Genomic DNA, 18,821 nt, shown 5'->3' with positions numbered 1-18,821 from the left:
GTTAGGTGGATTGGTCACGCTAAATTGCCCCTTAATTGGAAAAAATGAATTGGGTACTCTAAATTTATTTTTAAAAACTACACTTTCTTCCCATAACTCAACTCCCTTTTCGATCAAAAATCTGACTAATTCAGTGTTGAACAATGGCCCAGCCTTCTCTGTTTGCTATGAAGAGAATTCCAAAAACTAATGACCCTCCGAGAGAAGAAATTCCTCCTCACCACCACCGTAAGTCTAAGACCTCCTATTTTTTAACTGAGTTCTACATTCCCCCACAAGGGGGACATTCCTCTCAGCTCCCAGCCTGTCAACACCCCTCAGAATTTTATGTTTTAATAAAATCACCTCTCATTCTTCCAAATTCCAATGGGTGTAGACTCAACCCGCTTAACATTTCCTCATAAGATAACCCCTTCATCCCAAGAATCAACCTAGTTAACCTTCTCTGAACTACTTCCAATGCAACATCAAATCAATCCATATCACACTGCAGACATCTTCTATATGCCTCACAACTTGCTTTCCTAAATCAGCAGCAAATATGGCCACAATACAAGTAGTTCCTTCATCAAAGTCATTAATATAGATTGTAAATAGTTGGGACCCCAGCACTGATCTCTGCTAAGTTTTCCAAGTTGAAAATGGCTCATTTATCCCAGCTGTTTCCTTTCAGTTCGTCAACATCTATCCATGCTAACATGTCACCCTCAACACTATAAGCTCTGACCCTGTGTAGTTCTCAGTTACAGGGAAGTGCAATTCTTGGCCATTCTCAGGACACTGGAGCTAGCTCACTGGTAAACCACCAGCAATGAGGACTTCCGGTTGCGGCTATGCGGAGCTAAGCCGCACGATTCGGCAGCTCCCGCCATCACGGACTTTCGGGCTCTTTAGAGGAGCTCCAACGGGAATTTTTTTCACGACGATCCGTGGGGAAGGGAAGAGCAAGTTCTCCCTTCACCTTTTATGGACCGGACCAGAAGTGAAACGGCCAAAAAAATTGCATTGGAGCAGCGGGAGAAGAGAGGGGAAAAAAATCAAAATGGCGGCGGCCGAGGACAAAGCGGAGTGCGGGCCGGAGCTGCAGGAGTTCATCAAGCACTGCTGCGAGGAGCTGCACAAGGAGATGCTGGCGCCTATGTTGTCGGCGATTGAAGGACTAGGGATGACCCAGAAGGCCCATGAGGTAAAATCCAGGGGGTGGAGAAAAGAGTCAGTGAGAATGAGGACGAGATCTTGGGCCTGACGGTGAGAATGGAGGAGCACGAGGCGCTGCACAAGAGGTGGGCGGGAAGATTCGAAGACCTGGAGAACAGGTCGAGGAGAAAGAACTTGCGGATCCTGGGTCTCCCTGAAGTAGTGGAGGGAGCCGATGCCGGGGCATATGCGAGCACGATGCTCGAGGCGATGATGGGCGCGGAGGCCCCTTCGAGGCCTCTGGAGCTGGATGGGGCACACCGGGTGCTGGCGAGGAGGCCCAAGGCTAACGAGCCGCCAAGGGCGATTGTGGTGAGGTTTCACCGTTTCACGGACAGAGAGAGGGACTTGAAATGGGCCAAGAAGGAGCGGAGCAGTAAGTGGGACAATGCAGAGATCCGAATATACCCGGACTGGAGCACGGAGGTTGCAAAGAGGAGAGCGGGTTTCAACCGGGCCAAGGCGGTGCTGCACCGGAAAGGAGTGAGGTTTGGAATGCTGCAGCCAGCGCGATTGTGGGTCACATACAAGGATCAGCACCATTATTTTGAAACGCCTGAAGAGGCGTGGACCTTTAGTTGGTGGACTCAAACTGAGGGTTTGTGAGGGTGGGGAGCATGTTCGATGTTTGATGGTTGTTATATATAGGATGTTAAGCACGCGCAGGAAATGTTACATGGGCTGGGGGAGAGAGGGGGAGTGCGATGGGGGAAAAGAGACAAGGCCGCGACAGGAGCTGCGCCAGAGGGGGCGGGGTAGGCTTAGAAAAGCGCGGGGTTTTTCCCCGCGCTAGGGAAGAAAGGCGGGAGGGGGATTGGAGGAACGCACACTGATTGGGAGATTCCCACACGGGGAGGTCAATGGGACGGCGGGGGAAGCTGGGGTCAGCAGGTGTCAGCTAACTTACGGGAGTGATATGGGGGAGCAAAAAAGCTAGACACGGGTCTCGCGGGGGAGGAGGAGGGAAAAAAGGGTTGCTGCTGCACTGACCGAAGGGGAATGGGACATAGAAGAGGAGGTCAGGGGGGGGGGTCTCCCGGCTGGGGGACCGGAGGGTGAGGGTGGCGCGGACACGGGACTGGCCTAGAAAAGGAGATGGCTAGTCGGCAGCGGCCAAGGTGCTTCGGGGGTTTATGGATCTGATGGGGGGAGTGGACCCGTGGTGGTTTGCCAGGCCGCAGGTCAGGGAATTTTCTTTTTTCTCCCACGTCCACAAAGCCTACTCCCGGATAGATTTTTTTGTTCTGGGCTGGGCGCTGATCCCGAAAGTGCAGGGAACGGAGTATTCGACCATAGCCGTTTCAGATCACGCCCCGCACTGGGTAGAACTGGAGTTGGGAGAGGAGAGGGACCAACGCCCGCTGTGGCGGCTGGATGTGGGACTGCTGGCAGATGAGGTGGTGTGTGGGATGGTGAGGGGGTGTATCGAAAGGTACTTGGAGGTCAACGACAACGGGGAGGTGCAGGTGGGGGTGGTATGGGAGGCGCTGAAGGCGGTGATCAGGGGAGAGCTAATCTCCATTAGGGCTCACTGGGAGAAGATAGAGGGCATGGAAAGGGAGAGGTTAGTGGGGGAGATTTTAAGAGTGGACAGGGGATACGCAGAGGCCCCTGAGGAGGGATTACTTGGTTAAAGGCGACATCTCCAGACGGAGCTTGATCTGTTGACCACAGGAAAGGCAGAGGCACAGTGGAGGAAGGCGCAGGGGGCGACCTACGAGTATGGGGAGAAGGCGAGTCGGATGCTGGCATACCAGCTCCGTAAGAGGATGGCAGCGAGGGAAATAGGGGGTGTCAAGGATGGAAGGGGAGCCACAGTGTGACGAAAATAAATGAGACATTCAAGGCCTTCTATGAGGAGCTGTACAGATCCCAGCCCCCAGCGGGGGAAGAGGGGATGAGACGATTCCTAGACCAATTGAGATTCCCGAGGGTGGAGGAGCAAGAGGTGGCTGGTTTGGGGGCACCAATTGGGTTGGAGGAGCTGAGCAAGGGTTTGGGGAGTATGTAGGCAGGGAAGGCCCCGGGACCGGATGGGTTCCCGGTGGAGTTCTACAGGAAGTACATAGACCTGTTGGCCCCGCTACTAGTGAGGACCTTTAATGAGGCAAGGGAGGAAGGGACCCTGCCCCTGACAATGTCTGAGGCGACGATTTCTCTGATCCTAAAGCGGGACAAGGACCCACTGCAATGTGGATCGTACAGGCCGATCTCGCCCCTCAACGTGGATGCTAAGTTGCTGGCAAAAGTGCTGGCTACGAGAATTGAGGACTATGTCCCGGGGGTGATCCACGAGGACCAGACGGGATTTGTAAAGGGCAGGCAACTAAACACCAATGTGCAGCGGCTCTTAAACGTGATAATGATGCCATCGGTGGAGGGAGAGGTGGAGATAGTGGCAGCTATGGACGCGGAGAAGGCCTTTGACCGAGTAGAGTGGGAGTACCTCTGGGAAGTGCTGCGTAGGTTTGGGTTCGGGGGAGGGTTTATTAGTTGGGTTAAGCTCCTTTACAGAGCCACGGTGGCGAGTGTGGTGACGAATCGGCGGAGGTCGGAGTATTTTCGGCTGTACCGTGGGACGAGGCAGGGGTGCCCCCTGTCCCCCCTGTTTGCATTGGCGATTGAACCCTTGGCCATATCATTGAGGGAGTCTAGGAAATGGAGGGGGGTGGTCCGAGGGGGAGAAGAGCATCGAGTGTCGCTTTATGCGGATGACCTGTTGCTGTATGTGGCGGATCCAGTGGAGGGGATGGTGGAGGTCATGCAGACTTTAAGGGAGTTTGGGGATTTTTTGGGCTATAAGCTCAATGTAGGGAAGAGTGAGCTTTTTGTAGTACAGGCAGGGGACCAAGAAAGGGGGATAGGCGAGCTACCGCTGAGGAGGGCGGAGGGGAGCTTTCGGTACCTGGGGATCCAGATAGCCAGGAGTTGGGGGGCCCTACATAAACTGAATCTGACGAGGTTGGTGGAGGAGGACTTCAAAAGATGGGACATGTTACCGCTCTCGCTAACGGGTAGAGTGCAGTCGGTCAAAATGGTGGTCCTACCGAGGTTTCTTTTTGTGTTTCAGTGCCTTCCCATCGTGATCGCCAAGGCCTTTTTTAATAGGACCCCGAGGGTAAGGAGAGGGTTTCTGGAACACAGCAGGGACCGAGGAGGATTGGCGCTGCCGAACCTAGGGAGCTACTACTGGGCAGCAAATGTGGCAATGATCCGTAAATGGGTGATGGAGGGAGAAGGGGCGGCATGGAAGAGGTTGGAGATGGCGTCCTGTAAAGGAACAAGCTTGGGGGCGCTGGTGACGGCACCGGTGCCGCTCTCGCCGTCAAAGTACCTCTTTTTTGGGGTAGAGGACAGATGTGGAAGGTGCTCACGGAGTCCGGCGAAACATGTCCATATGTTTTGGTCATGCCCGGCACTGGAGGGGTTCTGGAGAGGAGTGGCGGGAACAATATCTCAGGTGGTGAAAGTCCGGGTCAAGCTAAGCTGGGGGCTAGCAATATTTGGAGTAGTGGACGAGCCGGGAGTGCAGGAGGCGAAAGAGGCCGGCATTCTGGCCTTTGCATCCCTAGTAGCCCGGCGAAGGATCTTGCTAATGTGGAAGGAGGCGAAGCCCCCCAGCCTGGAGGCCTGGATAAACGACATGGCTGGGTTCATAAAGCTGAAGAGGATTAAGTTTGCCTTGAGAGGGTCTGCGCAGGGGTTCTACATCGTTAGCAACCGTTCCTAGACTATCTCGCGGAGCGTTAGAGGAAGGTCGGTCAGCAGCAACAGCAACCTAGGGGGGGGAACGTTCCGTGAGGGGGAAATGGGGGCTTGCCTGGAGGGTGGATGAGCAAGAGAAAACATGAAGGATCGTGGAAACTGGCACGTGCGGGAGAGAACCAGTATACAAAGCTATGTAGCATATCGTTTTCACCATGTATATATCTTGCTCTGCGCGATTTTTTGTTATTTTGTTACGAGGGGGGGTTATTGTTTGTAAGGGTGATAAATTGTGTTAAAAAACTTTAATAAACATACTTTTTTTAAAAACCACCAGCAATGAGATGTATTCTGTGCCCCAATGATGGTTGTTATGGGCCAGGGTTTAAAACCTCCAACGTGTATTTTGGAGTTCACCTGACCTACAACTTATGTTGAATTTGGCTCAGGTAAGCACACGAGCCTACCCTTAGGTGTTATTCAACAGTCTTCTTAGACGCTTTATCAAAATAAGCTTTATTCCAAGAACTTAGTTAACATATATATAACCAAACAGGAAGAATTTTTAGCAATTATAAATATAAAGATACCCCACAGCTACAGTAATCTATGTGTAACATTTAATGAATTCGCCCGTAACTGTTCCAATTCAAAAACAAAATCCCATAAACCAAAAACACCTTTTCAAGGGCGTGGCCCAGCACTCTGCATTCTCACTTGAATAAGACTGGCTTTCCCTGAGATTCTGACCCCCCCGTCTCACCAGCAGGTTTAAACCCTTCCGGAAAGCAAACCATATCTTAAAAGCCACCACCAAGATGATTTTTACCGGAAGAGCTATTTAAAATGAAACCAGAGAGAAACAGGCCAAAACACGTCTTTCTCCTGTCTGAGTCCACAGCAGTCAAATCTGAAGACAAAACCAAAAACAGCTCACAGAGCCACAGCCCAGCTCCACCACACAATGACATCACTGAATCCATGTGATAAGACAAACCTTTCTTAAAGGGACACTCACATGATATGGTGGCTACCAACACAGGCTAAATATTTTCTTTCGGAATAATAGCTCCATCCATATGAGGGGCAAGAATGTTGCCCTCATACAAAAACACCACTGCATGCTAATGTGCTATCTACTGGTCTCGAAAGTGGTTTTTGATGAGATCTGTCCGAGTGGCACTACAGTTGCCAACATCATTATCTTACACAGCCAACTGAAGTAAATTTGGTGGACTTTTTACAAATGGGCAACCATGAAACCCAATTTTTACCATGGCTGCCTCACTGCTAGATTTGCTGAATCAATCCCAGCAAGTTCACTTTCATGGTAAAGTTGGTCATGCAAGACTCAGATAATAATAATAATCACTTATTGTCACAAGTAGGCTTCAATGAAGTTACTGTGAAAAGCCCCTAGTCGCCACATTCCGGCACCTGTTCAGAGAGGCCGGTACGGGAATTGAACCCGGGCTGCTGCCTTGTTCTGCATTACAAGCCAGCTATTTAGCCCAGTGTGCTAAAGCAGATGCCATTAGTACAATGTGGAAGTCTCCTGGCTGCAAAAGGAAATATGAATAGACTGCCCACTGGAACACGCATACATATTCAGATTGAAAATATACATATTTGTTATGAAAACTACAGCAGAGAAAATAAACTTTACCTTTGTCTCGTTGAATCCAGTCTGTTAGTTTCACATCACAAATCTGATTCCTGGGGTTAAATACGTTAATTGAAGAACTGGAGGGGAGGAGATCCATAACTCGGTTAAACTTCCAGGCAGGAATCCATTCATCTTCTATCACATCTGATAAGCTTGGAAAGATGTAAAATATTGTCTGTGAGAGAGAGAGAGAGAGAGAGAAGTATGAACTATGAAAAGAAGATCAACGACCAGGGTTGTAATATCATTTTTTTTTAATTACCAAGTTAAGCTATGGAATTGGAAATAATCAGAATTTTACCAATTAAAAAAAACTTATACTTTATTAATCTAAAAAAAAAAAAATGTTGTATTTTATCTTTGGTTAATTATCAGTTGAACACTGATTGCCAATTAATAGGCTTACTTTCCACCAACAATAGAACAGATGGCCTCAGCCAGCACCACTGACAGACTTCAATTAGTTGATTCTTCATAAACAAATCCAGAAGATGTGCTTTTACTATTTGCAAAATTGAAATTAGAAACTTCCAATGATACTTGAGCATGCATTTTATAAGAACATAAGAAATAGGGCAAGGAGTAGGCCATTCAGCCCTTTGAGCCTGTTCTGCATTCAGCAAAGATCATAGTTGACCTCTATTTAACTCCACTCTCCTCACTAAGTTTTATATGTAGGATTGAAAATGTATAACTATTTTCTTGTTGATTTGGACAGCACACTTTTCTTCATCTCCCAGCAATGGATTGGACTTTATTTGGTATGATTCTGCAGCAGCTATAGTTTCCAAGTATGAGGGAGACCAACTTCAAGTATGGATCATTCATGGTGAGGTTCTGCCTCTATCCGATTGTTCAAATCATTCCCATTGCATCCAGCAGACTAAAAAAATACCTGGGCAAAGGAGGAGTAGCTTTAAAAAAGAAAGTTAAAAAAGGTGAAAATGCATGGACTGTTATGTGCAGAATCAAATGGGGAATTGGAAGCTATTATTTTATAAGAAGGTCTAGATTGATGTGCAGTGGTGAGCTGGAGGGGTGGGGAGGAACTCCAGGGGTGTTGCAAGTTGGGGGGAGGAGGGTTGTGGAGTTGGTTGACCAAAAACAGATAATCGTTTTATGTGATGTTGATTGAGATATTGGCCACGACATTGGAGCTATTTCTCGAAATAGTGCCTAGAGATCTCTTGCATACATCAGAGAAAGCATGTGAGGCCTCCGACAGTGCAGTACACCCTCAGTATTGCACTGGAATGTCAGCCTTAATCTTTGAGCTCAAGTCCTGGATTTTTATGCTGACGTCCTAGAGTGGGACTTGAAATCAGAACTTTAAAAAAAAAAAAAATTCCAATGGAGGGCAGCATGGTGGCGCAGTGGTTAGCACTGCTGCCTCACGGCGCCGGGGTCCCAGGTTCGATCTCGGCTCTGGGTCACTGTGTATGTGGAGTTTGCACATTCTCCCCGTGCTTGCGTGGGTTTCGCCCCCCACAACCCAAAAATGTGGATTGGCCACGCAAAATTGCCCCTTAATTGGTAAAAATGAGTTGGGTATTCTAAATTTCTTTTTTTCAAATTACAATTAAGGGGCAATTTAGAGTGGCCAATCCACCTATCCTGCACATCTTTGGGTTGTGGGGATGAGACCCATGCAGACATGGGGAGAATGTGCAAACTCCATACGGACAGTGATCTGGAGCCGGGATCAAACCCAGGTCCTCGGTGTGGTGTTGGGCGTTCTGACACACAGATGAGCCAACACAGTTGTATTTGGTACAACGCTGTTTTATTCAAACTTACTATCTACAGTTTTGTCTTGATACTCTGCACGTGGGGACTCCCTGTCTGTGATGTTAAAACAGGTCTTGTCATTGTCCTTGCCCCCAGATATACTGTCCACCAGGTGTCGTGTTTGTCCTTTTATACTGTCCCTGTCTTTGTCTGTGATTGGTTGTGGTGTTGTGTGTTCTGATTTGTCTGTTGGTGTGTCTATCATGATGTGTGTGTTTGAATATCACGACATCCCCCCTTTTTACAAAGATATGTGCCTACGTGGTTATAAATATAATCGTGTCGTGAGTGCATCTAAGAGTGTGTGTGTGTGTTGTGTACAGCATGTGCATATGACGTAACTATTTACATGGGGCGATGTCGGGTGCGTCATGCTAACGGGGTTGTACCATAACAAAACATGAATGCGAAAAAAAACTTTGAATAGTGGTCCGGTCAAACGATATCTGGAACGATAAACAACAACAGGTTATAATACAGTAGTGTTTAACTTTTTAAACGTATGAACAGTGTTATAAGTCCAGTCTAATGGGTGTGGGATGAATTTGGGTTGACCGCCTCAAGGGTGGGTCAAGAACCACCGGCTGATGTGCAAGCCTGGCCATGGGTGGCGATGGAAGGGGCGTGATCTGCGGCAGCTCCACAAAGTCATCCTCGGAAGCCTGTTGAGGATCCGGCGTGTGTGTACAGTGTGGCTGCGAGCGTGGAAGTCGGCGAAGGGCGCGCCGATTGCGGCGACGCACTGAACCATCCGGCATGCATATCAGGAACGAGCGGGGAGCCACATGTCGGAGAACTTCGGCCGGTGCTGACCAGCCACCATGCGGTAGATGGATGCGTACTTTGTCTCCGGAGGACAGGGGGGGGGGGGGGGGGGGGGGGGGGGGGGGGGAAGGTCCGTCGCCCGTGTGTTGTACAGATTCTTCTGGCGATCACGCTGCATTTGCATCTTACGAAGAACCGTATCATGGTCCATTGTTGGTGCCAGGATGGATGGCACCGTCGTCCTGAGGGAGCGACCCATCAGGAGCTGTGCTGGCGAGAGACCCGTGGCTAGCGGGGCCGATCGATAGGCCAGCAAGGCGAGGTTAAAGTCCGATCCAGCAGCAGCCGCCTTGCAGAGGAGCCACTTGGCAATGTGAACGCCCTTCTCTGCCTTCCCATTCGACTGTGGATGTAGAGGGCTGGACGTCACATGAGTGAAACCATATGTTGCGGCAAAGGACGACCATTCACGGCTGGCGAAACAGGGTCCATTGTACGACATGACAGTCATTGGAATGCCATGGCGAGCAAATGTTTCCTTGCAGGCCCCACTGACTGCGGACCACGTCAGATCGTGTAGAGGTATGACTTCCGGGTAATTGGAAAAGTAATCTATAATAATGATGTAATCTCTGCCGAGCGCGTGAAATAGGTCAACACCCACCTTCGCCCAGGGGGACGTCACCATCTCGTGTGGTCTCCGGAGGTTGCGCCGGCTGAAACCTCTGACAGGTTGTGCAATTGAGCACCATGTTGGCTATGTCTTCATTAATACTCGGCCAATATACCGCCTCTCGGGCCCTCCGTCTGCATTTCTCGACTCCCAAGCGGCCTTCGTGTAGTTGATTAAGAATCATCTGGCGCATGCTGTGCGGAATGACAATCCTGTCTAGCTTCATAAGGACCCAGTCAATGTTGGTAAGGTCATCTCGCACATTATAAAACTGCGGGCACTGCCCTTTGAGCCACCCTTCCGCCATGTGGCGCATCACTCGCTGTAGAAGGGGGTCAGTCGTTGTCTCTGCGCGTATGCGGGCTTGACTTGGGTCGTCAGCCGGCAGATTTGCTGCTGTCAGAGTAATGTGTGCCTATATTTGACAAACGAACCCCTCCGCATCTGGTGGTGCACTCACTGCTCGGGAGAGCGTGTCCGCCACGATGAGATCCTTCCCCGGAGTGTAGATCAGTTCGAAATCATACCTCCTGAGTTTAAGTAAGATGCGCTGGAGGCGAGGGGTCATGTCGTTCAGGTCCTTGTTTATTATGTTGACCAGGGTGCGGTGGTCAGTTTCAACCGTGAATCGTGGAAGACCATACACATAATCGTGGAACTTGTCCAATCCAGTTAACAAGCCCAGGCATTCTTTTTCTATTTGCGCGTAGCGCTGTTCCGTAGGGGTCATGGCTCGTGAGGCATATGCAACCGGGGCCCATGATGACGTGCTATCTTTCTGCAAGAGTACTGCTCCAATACCAGATTGGCTGGCATCCGTTGAGATTTTTGTGGGGCGAGCCGTGTCGAAGAACGCCAACACTGGTGCCGTGACCAGTTTGTGCTTGAGCTCCTCCCGTTCCAGATGGTGCGATTGCTGTCATTGGAATTCTGTTGATTTCTTCACGAGATGGCGCATAGCCGTTGTATGAGAAGCAAGGTTGGGAATGAACTTCCCAAGGAAGTTGACCATGCCCAAGAATCTTAGGACAGCCTTCTTGTCAGCCGGCCGTGGCATGGCTGTGATGGCGCTAATTTTGTTCTGAGATGTGGTCCCCGAGGAACTTCAGCTCAGTCTGGCCAAAGGCACACTTGGCGTGGTTGAGGCGCAGGCCATTTTGTCGTATGCGGGCGAAGACGCGTCGTAGACGATGCATGTGCCCCTGCGGAGTGGTGGACCAAATGATGATATCGTCCACATATACACGTACCCCTTCGATGCCTTCCATCATCTGCTCCATGATTCGGTGGAAAACCTCAGATGCCGAGATGATGCCAAATGGCATCCGGTTGTAGCAGAATCAGCCGAAAGGGGTGTTAAACGTGCATAGCCTTCGGCTGGCCGGGTCCAATTGGATCTGCCAAAATCCTTTGGACGCATCTGGTGATTTCCTCTCATTTGGGGATGGGATAGTGTTCCTGCATAATGTTGTTATTTAGATCTTTAGGATCTATGCATATGCGGAGCTCGCCAGAGGGCTTTTTTACACAGACCATGGAGCTGACCCATGGCGTGGGCTCCGTGACCCTGGATAGGACCCCTTGGTCCTGAAGAGCCTGCAGCTGCAACTTGAGGAGGTCTTTGAGTGGCGCAGGAACCCTGCTAGGTGCGTGAACGACCGGGATGGTGTCCGGTTTGAGGCAAATCTTGTAAGTGTATGGCAATGTCCCCATGCCTTCAAATACCTCCTGGTTGTGAGCAAGGAGGGAATGGAGATTTGCGTGGAACTCGGCATCCGGGAAGTCGGATATCTCATCTGGAGAGAGAGACATAATGCGCTGTACCAGGTGAAGGACCTTCCACGCCTGTGCGACCAGTAACAAATCTTTTGATGAGCCAACAACTTCGAAGGGGAGTGTGGCCGTGTGCGTTTTGTGAGTTACCTGTAGCTGGCAAGAACCCATGGACGGGATGACGTTCCCGTTATAATCAACCATCTTGAGCCGGGATGGCGTGATGGGTGGTTTGACCTTCATGGCCTGGAATTCAGAATATGCAATCAGGTTGGCGGATGCGCCGGTGTCCAGACGGAAGGTGACGTGCGATCGGTTGACCGTTAGGGTGGCACTCCACTCATCGGCCGGACTGATGGCGTTGACCCTGCTTACATCGATGACGGAAACCCGGAAGGCATCCTGGTCATCTGCATCATTTGGCTGGAAGTCTTGATGCGTGGGCTGGACGGTCCTGACGTGTCTGCGAGGTTGTCGGAGATGTGTAGGATCCATGGGTTGAGCCGCACGACAGTAGGCAGCATAGTGGCCCATCTTGCCACATCGGAGGCACTGTCGGTTTTTAGCAGTACATTGCCCTTTTAAGTGTACAGCTCCACAGTTGCCGCACGTCATGACGTCACGGCGTTCGTTGCGCCACTGCGCATGCGCAGTGCGATCTTGCATTGGGCGCGCCTGCGCGGTGCGTCCCTCAATGTTGCCGTTGGTTTTGGCGCGCACAAGCGCGGGAGACCGCGAAAAGCGCGGGAAGCGCCGCTCTCGTCGGGGCCGCGGGTCGGGGGATAATCGATGGCCTGGATGCGTTCGGCGTCGTGGGCAGCCTGGCTTGCCGATTCGACGGCTGGGGACCCCCTCCGTGCCAATTCGGACGCCTGAAATCGGGCAAAACGGCTGGTTGCATTCTCGTGGAGGACACAGGCTTCCACTGCAGACGCTAAGGTGAGGCTTTCAATTTTAAGAAGCTGCTTACATAGGCCACAGGGGGCAACGGCAAAAACAATCTGGTCCCTGATCATGGACTCTGAGGTGTTGCCGTAACTGCAGGACTGCGCTAGAATTCGGAGGTGCGTCAAAAAGGGTTGAAAAAGCTCCTCCTTACCTTGCAGGCGTTGCTGAAAGAGATATCTTTCAAAACTTTCATTCACTTCAACATTAAAGTGCTGGTCTAGCTTGAGGATGACTGTGTCATACTTGGATTGGTTTTCCCCTTCTTCGAACACCAATGAGTTGAAGACATCGATGGCGTGCTGACCTGCGTAGGAGAGGAGCATTGCAATCTTTGTTTCGTCCGAGGCACTCTGTTTCTCGTTGGCTCGGATGTACAGGTCGAATCGCTGCTTGAAGAGCTTCCAATTGGTACCAAGGTTCCCCGCGACTTGCAACGGCTGCGGTTTATTGGTGAGGTCCATGTCCAGAATGGCAGGTTAGTCGGCAGGTATCGATCCACTCCTGTACCATGTGGTGTTGGGCGTTCTGACACACAGATGAGCCAACACAGTTGTATTTGGTACAACGCTGTTTTATTCAAACTTACTATCTACAGTTTTGTCTTGATACTCTGCACGTGGGGACTCCCTGTCTGTGATGTTAAAACAGGTCTTGTCATTGTCCTTGTCCCCAGATCTACTGCCCACCAGGTGTCGTGTTTGTCCTTTTATACTGTCCCTGTCTTTGTCTGTGATTGGTTGTGGTGTTGAGTGTTCTGATTTGTCTGTTGGTGTGTCTATCATGATGTGTGTGTTTGAATATCATGACACTCGGCACCGTGAGGCAGCAATGCTAACCACTGCGCCACCGTGCTGTCCCTGAAATCAGAACCTTCTAACTGAAGCGACAATGCTACCAACTGAGTCAAAGCCGACACTGACTCAATAGCAATGGATGAATGCCTTCTGATCTAGCGGCTTGAACAACCTCACATGAAACACACTTGGACAGTATAAACTCAGGCAAAATTGAACAAAGAGAGCCCACTGTTTTAAACTGAAGCCAAGACATATTTTTGAAGAAAAGCAGAGGAAGTCTTACTCTGCATTTAACTGGTGCTTAATTTAACCCAGTACTAATATATGCCGATTAAAATGACAAAGCCTCAACAAATGTTTTTGTTTTCCAAAAGATAGCTATTAAATAAAATCTGAAATATTTTCAGCACCTCTATACCTCTAAACTGTAGTCTTCTAGTGGTTGAAATTTTCCAAAAAAGAAATGGTCCTGAATCCTCTGCCAGTTCTTTCCAGCATTCCTTAACAGAAGAGAAAATAAAACATTTAGGCATTTGTCTCAAAAAAAGAGGAAATCTAAAATATTAATAAAACTGTTTAACCCTTCAAAGGACCCAGGACCTGAAATTGTCAAGACATCAGAATTAGAATTTAAAAATACCCAGTTAATACAAAAGGTAGAAAACATTTTATAGGCCATTCGGCCCGTCATGCCCATGCCAGCCGATATCCAATCAGCCTAATCCCACTTTCCAGTTCTTGGGTCATCGTCTTTTCAAAGAAATGTTTGTATTAAGAGAAATTTTTCAATATAGCAGTGTAAAAACCATATTACACAGCGAAATAAAATTACAATTCTAGACACATCCACCACCCCTTCTTCACCCTGACAAAGAAAAACAGCCAAGACAAAAACACAAATTGCACCCTCCCCCCCCCCCAACACCGGATGGTGACCAGCTGCCTGAAATAGGAAATGAAAGGCTGCCACCTCGAATAGAACCCTTCTGTCGAATCCCTAATGATATACTTGACCTTTTCTAGGTGGAAGGGCTCCATAAGGTCACTTGACCTTAAGGAGGTGGAACCGGAATTAGGTGGAACTGGAATCCTCGACCCACGCAGAAATCGCCTTTGGGCTATCAGCGAGGCGAAGGCCAGACCACCCCCTTTGCCATTGTCTGCAGTTCTGGCGAGCCCGAGACCCCAAAGAAGGTCACCAAAGGACAAGACTCCTACTCAATCCCAATAATTCCTGACATGGTATTGAAGAAAGAGACCCAAAAGCTCACAAGCTTAGGGCAAGATCAGAACATGTGTGCGTGATGCACCGACCCCATGAACAATGCTCACAGCTAACCTCTACCTCTGGAAAAAAGCCACTCATCCGAGCCCTGGTCAGATATGTCCGATGAACCACCTTGAACTAAATCAAGCTGAGCCTTGAACACAAGGAGGTGGAGTTGACTCTGTGTGGAGCTTCACCCCCCAACCTCAAAATCCTGACCCAGCTCACTCTCCCCTTTGACCTCATCCAATGGGGCTTGCTCCACCAACACCAGCTGACTATAGATATCGGATATCTTCCCTTCCCCCCAGCTCAACCATTGAAAGAACCCTATCCTCAACGAGGGCGAGGTTGCCATGGGGAAGGAAGGAATCTCCTTACACAAAATGTTCCCCCCCTAATACAGATTAGTTCTTGGAAGTTGGAACTTGCCCAACCACACCTCCAAACCAGCGAACCTCCCTTCTATAAACATGTCCCCAAACCGCTCCAACACATCCTCGCCCATAACTGTTATATTACAAAGATGTAATATATATATTACTCATTTGTCTTGCCGAGTTGTATTTAACTTGATGATAAACAGTCAAAGTCTTCCGGGCGATGACAAATTATTTATTGAGTAACAAAATAATATACTTGTGAGTTCTTTTACTTTAATACTTTGACTAGTAATAGAATTAACTAAGATTAGATTAAATTAACAATAAGAAAGAGCGCGAAATTCCTTATATAGTTCCTGTTAGTGTTGCCATCTAATGGTCATATGACTGTACTGACTGCACATTAACTAATCATGTATTAACATATACAGAGATCACTACACTACCCAAAACAACAAGTCCAAGTTTGTCAGAATAAAACGGTGGTTACCGCAGAATGGGGCTGACAGCGGCATGGCGCCCAGCTTGAAATGTTGCCTAAACTGTCTTCATATTCTCAGAGTGGCCACAATCACCGGACTTGAAGTCCACTTTGCAGGGGAAAACAGAAGGGGAGCCGTAACCAAGGCCCTCAAACTATGCTTCCACTCGCACTCCTCTCCATCTGACCCCACATGGAATCCCTCCCATAAACCACCCCCTTATCTTCTCAATATTCGCCGCCCAATAATGAAACAACAAATTGCGCCCCCCCCTCCCCTATTACCTTTTGTTCTGCAAAAACACCCTGCGAATCTGTGGGGTCCTCACTGCCCAAATAAAATATATCATTTTACAAAGAATAATTTGGGAAGAAAAATTGGGTTGGGAGAATATTCATTTTTACCGACTGGACCCTGCCCGCCAGGCACAGAGGGAGGTGATCCCACTTCAAGTCAGCCTTGACCTCATTTACCAGACCAGCAAAATTTAGTCTATGGAGCAAGGCCCAAACATGGGCCACCCGGATTCCCAGATAACGCAAGCTGGACCTGGTCAGGTGAAAAGGCAACCTCCTCAGATTGGTTCCTCTCCTTGGGAGGTTCATCAGAAAACATTCGCATTTGCTCATGTTCAATTTATATCCCAAGGAGTAGCCAAAACTCTTAAGCAGCTTCCTTGTCCCCTCAACAATGGAGAGAGGGTTTGTCATATACAACAACAAATCATCCTATGCTCCCACCCCACCCCAGCCCCTCCACCTCATAGATGACTTCAATGTTATGGCCAAAGGCTCAATTGGCAAGACAAACAAGAGCAGAGACAATGGACACCCCTGCCTTGTGCCTCTCCCGTACCAGCCTCCGCAAACTGGCGGCGGAATATGGCGACAAGGGGCTTTTCACAATAACTTCATTTGAAGCCTACTTGTGACAGTAAGCGATTTTCATTTAATTTCATTTCATTTTTCAGCTGGAAATGTTTCGAGCTCAAGGCATGAATATGAATGTCTCAGTGGGGGCTCTATATGGGAGCTGTATTCAAGATATAAATCTAGGTCCAAAAACAAACCTTCCAAAGATCTTAAACAGATATCACCACTCCGCCCTATCAAACACCCTTTCAGCATCCAATGAAATAATTACCCTGGCTCAGGAGCTGAAGAAGGGGACAGAATAACATTAAACAGTCGCTGAATATCGGCCGACAACTGTCTACCCTTAACAAACCCAGTCTGTTCTTCCTATATAACCTCTGGAAGGCAGGGCTCCAAGTGCATTGCCAAAATATTTGGAAACAACTTTGTATCTACATTCAATAACGAAATAGGGCGATACGACCCATACTTTGTTGAATCCTTATCTTTCTTTAAAATCAGAGAAATCGACGCCTGCGCTAATGTGGCCAGCAACATCCCTCTAGACATGGAATTAATAAACATCTCTAACAACGATGAGACCAGCCGACGCACAAATTTCTTATAAAATTCGATCGAAAATCTGTTCAGGCCCAGCGCCTTACCCGACTGCATCAAGCCCATGCATTTCATGACCTCCTTCGGGATCAGCGGGGTCTCCAATTCCTCCCTTCTCTCTTGTTCTACCACTGGGATAGACAAACCGTCCAAAAACTCCGACACAGACTAATAAAAAGAAATTTAATGATGTTTTTTCCAACTAAGGGGCAATTTAGCGTGGCCAATCCACCTACCCGGCACATCTTTGGGTTGTGGGGATGAGACCCACGCAGACACGAGGAGAATGTCCAAATGGACAGAGCCCCAAGGCCAGGATTGAGCCCGGGACCTCAGCACCATAGGCAACAGTGCTAACCACTGTGCCACCGTGCCGCCTTAAACTTTGATATAGACAACCCATCCTCAGAGTGCTCCTGGTCCATAGTCTTATCAGTTAGGCACTTCAAAAGCTTACCAAGTACTTTTAAATATTACGAGGGTTTCTGCCTCTACCATCCTTCCAGACAGTGAGTTCTAGGTCCTCAGCGCTCTCTGGGTAAAAATAGATTTCTCTTGAATCACTTCTAAACCTCCTACCTCTTACCCTAAATCTTTGTTCCTGGTTACGGACTGTTCAATCAACGGGAATCGGTCCTTCCTATCCACTTGATCTAGACCCCTCAATTTTATATACTTCCAATCGGTCTCTCCTACGCCTCCTGTTTCAAATAAAGAACTGCAGCCTACACAATCTTTCCACATCACTAAAATTCTCCAGTCTAGACAACATCCTCAGGAAACCTCCTCTATCCTCCACCAGTGCAAGAAAGAGTACGTCAAAACTATAAAAATGCCTAAGTGCGCTTGACCATCCCTAGGCTTTTGTTAGCTCGCTCCCGAATGTGTGTACAGATAAACAATTCCTGCAAGTATACATAGTAAATGATACAGCACAGGAGGCCATTCAGCCGTTTGTGCCCATGTCTGTTCTCTGAAAGAGCTATCCAAATCCAGATCCTTCCTCCACCTGTAAATACTTCCCCTTCATGTATATATTTTGAAAGTGACGACTGAATCTGCTTCCAATCAGGCAATGCATTCCAGAAAACTGTCTGCTGGGTAAAGAAATGTATCTTTTTGTCACCTCGAGACCAACTATGGATAATCCCTCAGAGCTTTTGAAACTAATGGCAATTAACTTTACTGAGTAAAATGTGCTTTTGCCTCATACTGACCCTGTGATCTGCTTGTGTCCAACTTGCTCCAGACAGGATTCAATTATCGGTGCCAAAAATTGCAGCTCCTGGCCCTCTAGCTTAGACACGAGACATGCCTCCCAGACTTGTTGTAAAGCAAGCAGGGCATATAGCCGTACAGTGAAGTTGTGGTTTAAACACCATGGCAATATCACACTCAGTGCCTTCTTCAGATATTGATCCTAGTTAATAAGACAGTAAAAAAAAAAGTCAACAGAATTTGGATCAGTCACCAACATATTACAGAATAGAAATTTTAAGGAATGAATTATTTTAAACTGGTGGATAATCTTGAGTCTGCCCATGCTTCTGCTTTTAAAAACAATATTTATATCTGGTTTGTTGCGGGTTTAAATTTAAATATTTGTAAAAGAAAAATACATTTAAAATTAAACCAGCAGAATAATGCAAATAATTATCTGCAATTTAAAAAAAATTAAAAGTAGGGTACCAGGCAGTCGCCCCCATCCAAGCCACCATTTTCATTGAGCAAATGCCAAAGACCAGAGTCTGCACTATCTACCCACTTCACCTTAGATCCAGTTTCTACAGTAAAAAGAATCACCTACTTGTCGTAAAGTCAGTCAGGACTGCCAAATTTTTTAATGAAAAAATGTGCAAATGGGGTTTTCTGTAAGAGAGATAAGCCCTATTTTGCCAGGATTGC

General features: G+C 48.2%; 1 protein-coding gene across 2 annotated transcripts in view; it reads right to left on the bottom strand.

Annotated features, from left to right (window-relative positions):
* The window catches only part of LOC140427526 (probable methyltransferase TARBP1), a 309,002-nt gene that overhangs the window by 92,480 nt on the left and 197,701 nt on the right, over nt 1–18,821 (bottom strand). For both annotated transcript variants that reach the window (XR_011948558.1, XM_072513011.1), the window contains exons 24-26: nt 18,134–18,336; nt 13,731–13,812; nt 6,569–6,743 (exon numbers count right to left, since the gene is read on the bottom strand). Coding sequence is in view for 1 of the 2 variants with exons in the window: in XM_072513011.1 (XP_072369112.1) it covers nt 6,569–6,743; nt 13,731–13,812; nt 18,134–18,336 (460 nt within the window). In the remaining variant the exon portion in view is untranslated. The remainder of the gene's footprint in view (nt 1–6,568; nt 6,744–13,730; nt 13,813–18,133; nt 18,337–18,821) is intronic.

Source organism: Scyliorhinus torazame, chromosome 1, assembly GCF_047496885.1.
Source record: "Scyliorhinus torazame isolate Kashiwa2021f chromosome 1, sScyTor2.1, whole genome shotgun sequence".
Classification (NCBI taxonomy): Eukaryota; Metazoa; Chordata; class Chondrichthyes; order Carcharhiniformes; family Scyliorhinidae; genus Scyliorhinus; species Scyliorhinus torazame.
This window is presented reverse-complemented; position numbering and strand designations above follow the sequence as displayed.